Source organism: Lissotriton vulgaris, chromosome 1_1 (genome assembly GCF_964263255.1).
Source record: "Lissotriton vulgaris chromosome 1_1, aLisVul1.2, whole genome shotgun sequence".
In the NCBI taxonomy this organism is placed as follows: Eukaryota; Metazoa; Chordata; class Amphibia; order Caudata; family Salamandridae; genus Lissotriton; species Lissotriton vulgaris.
Genome location: NC_141685.1, coordinates 2,081,474,995 through 2,081,487,597, shown reverse-complemented (window position 1 = coordinate 2,081,487,597; position 12,603 = coordinate 2,081,474,995). Strand labels below are relative to the sequence as shown.

At 44.5% G+C, this 12,603-nt stretch overlaps 1 protein-coding gene across 6 annotated transcripts in view; it reads left to right on the top strand.

Annotated features, from left to right (window-relative positions):
• The window catches only part of PTPRO (protein tyrosine phosphatase receptor type O), a 1,018,456-nt gene that overhangs the window by 458,682 nt on the left and 547,171 nt on the right, over positions 1 to 12,603 (top strand). For all 6 annotated transcript variants that reach the window (XM_086920999.1, XM_086920983.1, XM_086921017.1 and 3 more), the window contains exon 3: positions 4,075 to 4,233. In XM_086920999.1, the coding sequence (XP_086777125.1) occupies positions 4,075 to 4,233 (159 nt within the window). The remainder of the gene's footprint in view (positions 1 to 4,074; positions 4,234 to 12,603) is intronic.

The window sequence follows — 12,603 nt, the reverse complement described above, 5'->3', positions numbered from 1 at the left end:
CCTTCAAAGCGGGTGCCCACCCCGCAATCTGGCACCGTGATGTAAGGCGGGTGCCCACCCCGCGCTTCACCGCAGAGAAGAAAGCCACCGAATCACCGTCGCTGCCCGGGAGTACCAAAGTGGAAGTCAGGCAGGCCCACGCCTGACTGGGGGCAGGACCTGCTAAGGAAACGGAAGAGCAGAGAAGAAGTTGGTGCCTGCCGAGCATGGCTCCCGTATACCGGTGGGAGCCCCGGATGTGTTGCACCAGAGGAGATTGGAAGCGGAAGAGCCCGGAGAAGGAGGCGCCGAGGGAGAGATGGTAGCCTCGCTGGCCTTGGTGACTGCAATCCTGAGATGCCCTGGTGAGTGGGGGCTAAATCTGGAGGCGAGGCACATTGTCGGTGCCTGTGGTGGAGGCCGGAGGAGTCCTATGCACATTCCTGCATTGTCGCAGCTGCGCCGCATGGTAGCGGCAGCTGTATCCGTTCCCCCGCATCACGGGCAGTCTCCAGTGAGTGAGACAAGGTGAGGAGCCGTATCTGCCTCTCAATACGTGGCCAGGGTCGTGGCTGCCCCAGATGGTAGTGGGCCGCTCCCGGAGTCACCCTAGGTCTCACAGCCATTTAGGGGCATTCTTTGTGTTCCCTGCATTCCCGGAGAGCCCCCGCAGGTGCCCTGGTTTAATTAGGCACTGACTGGGGGTGGAACCTAGACGGAGGCCCCCAAGCCTGGGTGGAGCAAGGAGTCTCCACCACAAACTACCTGGCAGTCCAGGTGGAAAGCGCAGAGGCGCTGGGTCTGCCACTTGGAGCCCAGTGGGCTCTTGGTGGACATGGTGGCAGGTTGGTCCCTGGAGCAGTGATATTTACTCCTAGGAGCGGCTAATGAGCTGTGTGCACTCAGATGAGATTGCTACGTGCACTGCTGAGCTATTGTCTAGGGGTCAGGATAAGTTTGTGATGCATAAGGTGGATAATGCTTAAGAGGATTAGGCCAAATGCATTTAATGCTTACTGCGATTGTCTAATGTGGTCATGCCTAATGCAAATGTTTTATAATGATTTGCCCAAAGTGATTTATGCATAAGGTTTTGTTATGCCTACTGTGATGCCTAGGACAAATGTGATTTATACACCATGATTATTGCATAATGTGTTTATGCTGGCGAGGCCTATTGCGTAATGTGTTTATGCTAATGAGGTTTGGGGCCTAATATGGTTATGCATAATGTCATGCTATGATATTTTTGGATGTTGTCTAATGCTTCTGTGATAATGCTTAGGTCATTATTGTACCAGTACGTTACTGGTTGTGGTTTATACTTACTTATATGTTCTGATGGTTCTGACCGTGGCGCAATTGGCCTGGTCCCGTATATAATTCCCCTGTAGATATTGCCCGTGCCAGTTGGCGCAGTGTAAATGTGTGAATATGTTTCTAATGTGTTTATGACAATACAAAGGCTATTTTTTATACAACCTTGTGTGGAGTTGCTTTTGTGGTGTGCCAAGTTTGTTGCTGCTGTGTTTGTGTGTTGCGCAAATGCTTTATACATTGCCTCCGGGATAAGCCTGACTGCTCGTGCCAAGCTACCAAGGAGGTGAGCAGGAGTTGTATTTGGCTTGTAACTCCCTTCCCCTGACTAGAGTGGTGGTTTCTGCCTGGCTTTGGCGCAAACCTTAGCCAACCAGAAATCCCATTTCTAACAGAGACATATCCCCTCTCATTTCAATCTTCAACTTCTTCGACAAAAATGTAGCTGCTATAATAGGCACATCCAGAGTACCAAATCGGCCTACAATGATGGACTAAAGCCATGTTTTCCTTTTCTCTAGTGGATGGCACAATAATTCTGCTGTCACAGGTGAAATTTAACTGTTTATGCCATAGGTGTATTTCCACACTACATAATAAGGCCTTATCAAAAGGTTAAATAAACCAATCAAGGATTAGTCGATTTCTATATGTGTTTGTGGTCAGGGAGCATACACTAGGTACTGGATAGAAATGCCCCAGTTTGCAGAGTCTAAAAACCAGGAACACAATTCAAAACAAAAATGTGCCTGACCACCTGAAAAGAGGCATCTTCTCACATAGAGGAAACAGGAAATTAACCTGAATCTGGATTAAGCCTTTACAGGAAAATCCACAAATTCAGAAATGATCCCCATTCACAGTGCTCTAGGAAAAATGTGAATGGGAAAGGTACCTGGAGGTAAAAGCTGTAGATATTGGTGTGAAAACATAGTTATCCTTCATTCTGACCCATGATATCTGCAAATGCGATATGCAGGATTTTCAACATAATTACATCAATGCTTGTAATGAGGGTTTAAGTCTGAGGATAATTTTCTTGACAAGACCAAACCTTTCATATACCATACCCATACTCACTTGCAGCTTGCTATTACCAGGGCCCTATTCCGGGACGCTTTGAAAAGTCTGCAAAGGCTTTTATTAATTTTTCTGAAATTTTATGTTTTGTACTAGACTTTTATTGGCTTGATTGATTATGCTAGCAGTGGAGCATATTGTGTTTTGTCAGCTGAATTTATTTTATTTTCATCTGTTGATCCCCAATTTTCATGTTTCTAAGTTTTTCAATAACTAATAATGATGTTTTCTATCTTTTTGAAATCTTGGTTAGGACCTCAACGTCATTTTCGCTGCACGGTACTGCTCTTTGAACTATTTTTGACTCGTTGCTCTGAAAGAGTAAAGGGTGCATCAGTGCAACCCTAAGGACAAACCACTTACCATATTTGTAGATCCCTGGTGGCCTTGCAGGTACGTCATCAGTGAAAATGATCCTGATATCTGGAACACCAGACAGTTTCAGGCGAATAGCTTGCATCCACCACACCAGTGGTGCTTAACCTTTTTTTCTGTGGACCCCTCCATTCAATCATTACTGCAAGCTGGGGACCCCCACTAAGTCATTTTTGGAATCCGGAGACCCTCAGTGAGTCATTAATAGAAGCCAGGGAACCTAGGCTAAGCAATTTCGATGATTTGAACACCAAACAATATACAAAAATGCAGACAAAAGCATATCAAAGAAATACTCGAAAGATGAAATATTTTATCTAATTCCCAAAATATAAATAAATCAAAATTTTAATGGGAAAAGTGGACCTTTTCTAAATTCAACTGAGGCCACCCATCATCCGTATTATAATGTGTTTGAAGCACTTATACTGACAGAATCAATTTGAGCATACATACCAACTTAATTCTTTACCTTCGAATTTCAAATTAAAGATACTTCTTCAGGAGTGAGATGCACACGATACTTCGGGCCCGATTCACAGAATGAACTTAAGACTCAATCCTAAACTTACTACTATTTTGGTATTCACAGAATGCACTTACTACTTTTGGCATTCACAGAATGAACTTACTACTTTTGGTATTCACAGAAGTTAGGATTTTGTCTTAAGTTTGTCTTAAAACAGACTTAAGACAAAATCCTAACTTCTGTGAATACCAAAAGTAGTAAGTTCATTCTGTGAATCCCAAAAGTAGTAAGTGCATTCTGTGAATAACAAAATAGTAGTAAGTTTAGGATTGAGTCTTAAATTCATTCTGTGAATTGGGCCCTAAGTACCTATATCACATAACAAACAAATTCCTTCTCATTTACAGGGCGTTTTACATATTTCAATTTTAAATAGTTTTTTTATTTATATACACTTTATTAATCTGTTAATATTATCAAATTGGGTTAACATTACACTACACAATAAATTAAACCGCAAGTTTTCAGCTTGAACTATAATGGGGTGTTCAAGCAGGTTGCTGTGGGGATTTAATGTCACGCATATACAAGTCTTAGCTCAATTCTTTCTCCTCATTCCATCTCCCCACACTTCTAGCCTGCTTTCTATATTTCATACGGCGATATTGGGCTGATGCTGTAGTAAAATGTGCAACCGACTGTCGTCCGTTCAGAGGAAATTAGGATGTTCCACTTTCCGTGCAATGATCCTTGTAATGATATTAAAAAACTGTTGTGAATAGTAGATGTAAAAATCCATCACAAATGACATGTGCGAGTGGTCTATCATTTTCCTCTTCATTCTTGTATTACAGAACCTCTTCCGGTGAGCAGTGTTTCTATCTACGATTATAAACCTTCTCCAGAAACAGGAGTGGTGTTTGAAATTCAGTATCCAGAGAAGTACAATGTTTTCACAAGAGTAAACATAAGCTACTGGGAAGCAAATAACTATCGTACCATGTTATATAAAGGTAAATATTTTGTTTTTCTATTCATGAGTCCAACGTTCTTTAAATAACTGAAAATTAAGAAAACCAACTATACAAAGTTTTTTGTACTATAAAGCACACCTGGCAGGGTCTTTGAAGTTGTATGAATAAGTAATGAATATTTGAAAATGATTATTATCAGCACGAAAATTGAGATGATTCTGTAATAAACAGGAACATATGTGCAATATAAGATGGGAGAACTACATTTAGAGAATTTAGAAATGAACAGTGTGGCAAATTTTTATTTAAACTCTTAACAAGTTTTCAAATATAGACCATATTAAATGATTGTATACCCTAGATATGTAATAGGTTAGTTAAAATGTAATGGTAGTATCCATTACTTTAGGAACAGGACTTGGTTTGTTCCAACCTTTGTTATTTGTGTGAGAGAGACATTTTATTCTTTATTGTTTACCATAAACCTTCAATTTCCTAACTTTAAGACTTAACCTAATATGCCCATTTTATTCCTAAATCCCAAAACCAACCTATACACACTATTGAAGTAGAGGGCAACATTTGTTGGCAAACAGGTTAATCCAGTTATTACCATATATGTGTGTGTATATATATATGTATTTCACACTGGTTTTGTGGATTTGGCGGTGTGCAACCTGATTGCCAGTGGTGCAGGAAAAAGGCGAAACCACAGACCACCTTTAAAACTGAAATATATATATATATATATATATATATATATATATATATATATATATATATATATATATATATATATATATATATATATATATATATATATATATATATATATATATATATATATATATATATATATATATTCTGTTAGAAATTGGATTTCTGGTTGGCTGAGGCTTGCGCCAAAGCCAGGCAGAAACCACCACTCTAGTCAGGGTAGGGGAGAAACACACTGATGATAACCCCTGCTCACCCCCTTGGTAGCTCAGCACGAGCAGACAGGCTTATCCCCGAGGCAATATGTAAAGTATTTGCACTAACACGCACAGTAACACAGTGAAACACCACAAATGGACACTACACCAGTTATTGTAAAAATAAAAATATCTTTATATAGCTTAGGTCAGATAAAAACGCCCAAAAATACACATACATAAATTACTCCTTCATCAGAAATGGTCTTTTGAAAAAAAAAAACGTTCACTTTTGCACTGTTCTTTTAGTAGTTTTCCTTAATAAAGCAAACTGGTAGGTTTCTGTTGTTAAAAGTTCACTCATCAATGTCCCTGGTTAACTCTGGCCTCGCAGTACACCCTTGTAACCCAGCTCACCTTGATCTCTGGGCATACACAGTGAGTACTTCAAAGGGGGGAAGGAAGGTACCTCCCGCCACGCAATGCTCCCGCTCTGCTGAGTGATGGAGTGTATACAAGGGTGTCCCCACTGCAGTATGCTTTCTCCTGCGAGAGCGCAAGCAGGTTCCATTCGTTACCAAAACCCTTTGAGGTAGCACTGGTCCCCACTGTAGCGCGGGACATGCAGGCTTCCAAAAGTTACCCCCGAGGGAAGATGCAGCCTATACCACGGCTCCGTGCACACTATTCCCCCCCCCCCCCCCCCAGCGTCGGTTTACCTTCAAGGCTGTGGGGGTCTCCTTGGTTTCAATCACCCGGGCGGCTTCTCCCTCGAGACGATCCTGGCCTCAGGCGGCAGCTCCACTTCCTGGTCGAGTGAGGGGGAGCCCTGGAGGCTGGGACCAATCCCAGCACGGCCTAACGATGACACAGTGGGAGTCCCTCGGGCAGAAGCCAATCGCAGCGCGGCAGGCTGATGACGCTGCTGGAGTCCCCGGGGGCAGGAACCAACCACAGCGTGGCACGCCGATGACGAAGTCGGAACCTGGGTCTGCAGCGGTGCAGTTTCCCGCGCTCTTGTCTCCTTTGCGAACCCGGCCTGCTGCGGTGAAATCAGGCGGTACTTCCAGTATTCTGTCCCCTGCTGGCAAGGGAGTCTTCTTGCCAGACACCCGCTGTGCGCCGACACCCGCACCGAGCCGTAGAGGCGATCCAGGGGTAAATTAACGCACTGACACAGCAACCTTCACGAACGACACCGGCAAGGCTCAGGGAAATCCACGCAACATTGCAGGGCCGCCCTGGGGAGATTAGGGCAGATTTCAGACGTGCAGACTTCACCACAGGCACACGCTGGCCACAGGGTACAGATAATCTTTTGAAACCGTTTATCCCTGGGTTTCAGAAACAGGAGGTCAGCTCTCTTCTGGCCTTTTGAGACTTTTGTTCTTCTTTTAGGACACAGCACACAGCAAAGTCCCTGTTTGCACGATGGGGACACAGCACACAGCAGAGTCCTGTGTCCTCTGTTGTATGTATGTACAACATCCTCCCTCTTTTGCAGAACAGCTACTGCATGTCAGCCCCAGAACACAGAGCAAGGGCAGTCTTCCTCCTCAGTCTCTTTTGCTGATCTTCTTCAGCAGGGATTCCTCTTGACTCCGGAAGTTGTCTAATTTTACTGGGGTTTCAGGTCTTACTTTTATACCCCAAAAGTCTTTGTTCTTCATGTGTGGTGGTCCAGGATCCAGTCCCAACCAGTTCTGTGTGCCCTCTGCCAGGGCAGGTCTTCTTCCTTTGTGATTGTGGGTCAGGGCTATTAGACGCACTGCAGGAGGTGGAGCCAGCATTGTGGAAGGCAGGCCCAGTCCCATTCAGGCCCAGGTGCAACTCCTCCCACCACTCTAAGTGTAGACAGATTTATTCAGCCTAGGGCTGACCCCCCAGCTCCCTGCAACCACCCCCAGCCTCTGTCACTCACAAACCAGACAGTCAATACACAAACAGGCAGAGGCACACAGAAAGGTTGAACGGGAAAATAGCCACTTTCTAAAAGTGCTATTTTCAAACACTGAATTTAAAAACCATCTTTCCTAAAAGATGCGTTATCAAATTCTGAGTTCAGGTATACCAGACTTCAGCTCCCATTTTGATCCTATGGGGAGATATGGAGGTACACATGGGACACAGCATTCCCCATTCTATCCTATGGGCAAGATGAAAAACGAAATTGGCAGTATTTCACTATCAGGACATGTCACCCACACTAGTACATGTCCTACCTTTCACATACACTTCACCCTGCCCAGGGGGGTACCTTGGGCCTACCATAGGGGTGTCCAATGTGTAAGAAAAGGGAAGTGTCCGGCCTGGTCTGTGTGCACACTGGCCAGGACAAGATGGCAGTCCACAGACTGCACACTGGCACTGCGGTGGCAGGCCAGAGACACCATTTTAGGGTTACTCATGTGGGTGGTACAATCAGTGCTGCAGACCCACTGGTAGCATTTGAATTACCATCCCTGGCATATTCAGTGTCCTTTACGAGGGACTTTACAGGTAAAACAAATATGCCAATCATGGATAACCAATCACAGTAATAATTTACAGGGAGAGCATATGCACTTTAGAACAGATCAGCAGTGGTAAAGTGCTCAGAGTCCTATTGCCAACAACCACAGATCAGGAAAAACAAGGGAGGAAGAAGCAAAAAGTTTGGGGATAACCCCGCAAAAAGGGCCATTTCCAACAATGTCGCAGATGGGTCCTCGACCGCGCAAGGGTACATCCGCGATTTATGTCAGGAATAATAATGATCAGCACTCACAGGGATGAATTATGCAGTTATTTATGGATGAGTAATGCAAACAGACACATTTTGGCAATACCTTTCTCAAAGTACACATTGGTGAGGTGCCGGTCCCCAGGCAAAATATATGGCTCCATGAGGGGGGCTGTGTGGCACCCTCATTTCTTGTGCATGGGTCACAGGAGGGGGGTATGTACAGCCCCCGCCTTTTACTTATGAAGCCCCAGGAGGTGGTTCTAAGGGGCCTTGAAGTCAAGGAGGGGGGATCCTTGCACTCCCCTTCCTTTTTTATGAATAATGCACCGGGGGTGGTGGTCTCTGGGGCCCCAAGAGCCTTAGGAGGGGAGCCTGTGCGCCCCCTTCCTTTTTAATAATTAAAGCCCCAGGAGGTGGTGGTCCCTAGGACTACAAGAGCCTAAAGAGGGGGCCCTGTGCACCCCCATCTTTTTTTATAAAAAATGCCCCAGGACCTGGCCCATGTGGTGGCTCTTTTTAAAACAACTGTGTAAGCCCGTCTTTGGGTTTAAAAAAATAAATAAATTGCCGGCGTTGCAGATTCTCTGCGATTAATGGCAAAAATGTTTTTTAAAAATGCTTTTTTGCCCTGGCAGGGTGCCTCTTTTTGTTAACCTTTTTCAGAAATTTGGCTGAAGCCAAGTCCAAAGCTGGCTGCTAAACTTTGTTAAAGTGTTGGCAGCCAATCAGATCTCAGCACAAGATTGGGAGGGTTTGCCTAGCCTTCGTGTCTGGATATACAAATGTGGGTTTCTTTAAATATCTCTAAAACTATGAAACGTATTTACACCAAAGAACAGAAAGCACTCTTTCTGGACCAAGGACTAGCTTTATGCCACATTTGGTGTAATTCCGTCCAGCGGTTCAGGCTGAAGTCACTTGCAAAAAGAGAATTGAAATGAGAAACATACTTTTCTTTACCCCCCTTTTTCTCGACCTCTGCTTGACCAATCACCGTAAAACTTTCCAGGCACAACTAAAATCACCAGCACAAATTTGTGGGAACATTTTGTGAAGATTTGTCAAACAATATAGGCAAGTAAAAAAACGCGTTCCTATTTAATTAATATATATATATATATATTTATTCACTGAAAAAACCATAGGTTTCACCGACGTTATAGTTAGTTGGAGATTTCACTTGTATAAAACCATAGAAATTCGGCCGTTATAGTTAGTAGATCTAACTATAACTCGCGCCCCCGCAGTGCACTGCTGATGACGTCACATATTATGACATGCTCAGTGACATCACTGATGACATCTCAAATGATATCACTGATGATATCATCAAGTGAATGTGTGTTCCTATAAAGTATAAAAATAAGATAAGTGTGGTGGTGTGTGTATGACTGTATAAGCAAGTAAATGGGCGTGTTATAGTTTCTTTGCATGGCTGACCAGGTGTATGAGTAACTCTTTGGGTGAGTGGCAGTGTGTGAGTGTCTATATGGGTTTAGGAGTGGATATATCAGTGGCTGTATAGATGAATGACTGTGTGTATGAGTGACTGTATGGTTAGTGGGTGGATGTGTGTGTAGACGCATGAATCACTGAGCAGGTATGTACTAACTGCTATTGGTCTGTCAATGGTTTCAATATTGGTGGTCTGTATTTTAGAGTGGGTGTATGAAAGGTTTTATTAGGGCATGAGGAGGTGCATCAGATGATCACGTGGATGATGTCATCAGTGATGTCATCAGTGATGTAATTTGAGATATCATCAGTGCTGTCATCAGTGATGTCACTGAGCATGTCATGAGTGATGTAACATGTGACGTCATCAGCAGTGCATTGAAGGGGCTTGAGTTATAGTTAGGTCTACTAACTATAACGGCTGAATTTCTATGGTTTTATACGAGTGAAATCTCTAACTAACTTTAACGTCCCTGAAACCTATGGTTTTATCAGTGAATTTCTAAGGTTTTTTCAAATGCTAATTTCTAACTATAACGTGCCTGAAACCTATAGTTTTTTCAGTGAATTTCAAAGTTTTTTTTAATGCTAACTTCTAGCTATGCCTACAAAGGTAGGACATGTAAATAATGAGGAAGAAAAGCACAAAAAGAAGCAAGACAACTGCTGAAAGAGGCAACAGACGTCCAGAAAGATGAAGAAAAGTGCAGTAAGAAGAAGAGATGTGCAGAAAGAACGAACAGAGGAGCAGAAAGAGGCCTTGTTGCAAAATCCTCCTATGCCCACAACATTTTCAGACAGGTACTGGTGGTAACTGACTCTGACTAACCAAGCTTAGAGCCAGTGCTAAGCTAAAAGACATTTAGAATACAGTGAACACACCTACATACACTAGGGAACTCGATGGGGTTTGGGTACCCTTGTGATTAGCATGACCTCCTCTGAAAGGCCTACTACATAATAGGGCAAGGGGATTGAAGCAACCTCTCAGTCAGAGGTGCAGGAATATGCTATTTTAACCAATAGTCGTGTTTGCAGAGTGGTGGAGAAAGGGTGCTTGGCGTCCAACCATCGCTCAGGAATTCCGCTGCATAGGACGTACAGGAGGTACCAGGAGGGATTCTTGGCCCCCAAACTCCCTCAGGACTAAATTGGACTTCATCCCCGATCCTGTAGTCTGCCACGAGGTACGTTTGCAGAGTGGTAGAGAAAGGGGGCCATGGCCTAAGAAAGACATCTTAGCAATCCCACTGTGTGAGACTTACTGGAGGTAACAAGAGGGGTAGTTGGCCCCAAGGAAATCCTTGGGGGCCAACTTCCCAAACTATTGCCTCCACTCAGTCCCATACAGCAGCATTGGTAAGTACTCACACCCGGCCACGCCCTCTTTGCCCACCACTCTACAAACACGCTCCCTTGCACGGTATTGGATGGGGATGGAAGGATCCTTCACTGCTGGGGGTCCTTTTGGGGCCAACTAGCCTACCTTTTACCCCCAGAAAGCTCCACGCAGTGGGATTGGTGACAGGTAGACAAAGGACATGCTTCCTTTCTCCACCACTCTACAAACGCGCCCCCTGGCGTGTTTTAAGTTAGGGGATTAAGTCTCCTTGAATCCTGAGTGTCCCCAGGGGCCAACTAGCCCACCAAGTACCACTAGTAAGCGCCACAGAGCTGCGTTGCAGAGAGGTGTTAAAAGGCGCGTGGCCTGGACCACCTCTCTGCAACGCAGGCCTGTGGCACCTAATGGAGGTACCAGGTGGGCTAGTTGGCCCCCAGGGGCCATCAAGATTGAAGGGGAATTAAATGCGCCACAGGGCATGTTTGCATACATGTCACCTCAGGCCCCACACCCTGACTTCACCACTGGGCAAACACACCTGTGGCGCATTTTAAGTTTGGGGGTTAAATCCCCTTGAATCCTGAGGGTCCCTGGGGTCCAACTAGCCCACCGGTACCTCCAGTAAGTGTCACAGAGCTGCTTTGCAGAGAGGTGTAAAAAGGGGCGTGGCCTGGACTACCGCTCTGCAACGCAGGCCTCTGGCGCTTCTTGTAGGTACCTGATGGGCTAGTAGGCCCCTAGGGGCCCTTAGGATTGAAGGGGAATGAATTCCCCAACTTAAAACGCGCCACAGGGCGTGTTTGCACACATGTCACCTCAGGCCCCGCCCCTTCCCTTTACCACTGTGAAAATGTGCCCTGTGTCGCATTTTAAGTTGGGGGATTAAGTCCGCTTGAATCCTGAGGGTCCCTGGGGTCCAACTAGCCCACCAAGTACCAATAGTAAGTGCCACAGACCTGCGTTGCAGAGAGGTGTAAAAAGGGGCGTGGCCTGGGCCACCTCTCTGCAATGCAGGCCTGTGGCGCTTACTGGAGGCACCTGGTGGGCTAATTGACCCCCAGGGGCCCTCAGGATTGAAGGGAAATTAATTCCTTAACTTAAAACGCGCCACAGGGCGTGTTTGCACACATGTCACATCAGGCCCCGCCCCCTGCCTTCACCACTGTTTAAGTTTGTTTTTATTGAAGAGATAAAGCAAGGGGTAAGAGGGGAAAGGAAAGAAAAAACAGGAAATGGATACAACAAAATTATATAACAAAATGAGGAATATTAGCTAGAGTAAATACAAACCTAAAATCAGGAATATAATAAAAACTTTCATGAAAGGCATATATAACAAGCATGAAGGATATATGAACATAACATATGTATAAGGAATGGAAATACAATATAATACAATGAACTGTAAATCGTAATATTATAATGGAAAGGCAAAAGGAAATCAAGGAGGTTTTCGTACCTCGACAGTATTAAGGTCTGGAGAGGCATGTGTTGGGGCAGAGGAAGAAAGATATGTAACCAAGGGGAGCCAAATCAGGTCACGTTTAATTGCCAGGGAGATGGGGGAAACATAACTGGTATCAAGTCTATGATGAAAGCAAACTGCATTCCACCAGGAAAGATAGGAGACATTCGCACCTTGTTTCCAGTTAGAGGTAATGGTATGAAAGGCGAGAGCAATCGAAAGGTCAAGGAGAAGGTAATGACGAGGAGACTGGGGAAGATCTGGTGATAGGGAACCTAGAAAAATTAGCGAAGGGGAGAAGGGGACTTGGAATTGAAAAATCTTCTGGATTTTCCCCCAGATGAGATTCCAAAATTTGGAGATAGGAGGGCAATCAAACAGCATGTGTTTGAGATCAGCAGAGGGACATGGGCATGACCAACAGGTAGAAGGGGAATCCGAAGAGAAACGGGATAAGGTAAGAGGAGTAAATAGAGTTCTGTGATAAATAAAATAGTTTTGAGTAGTA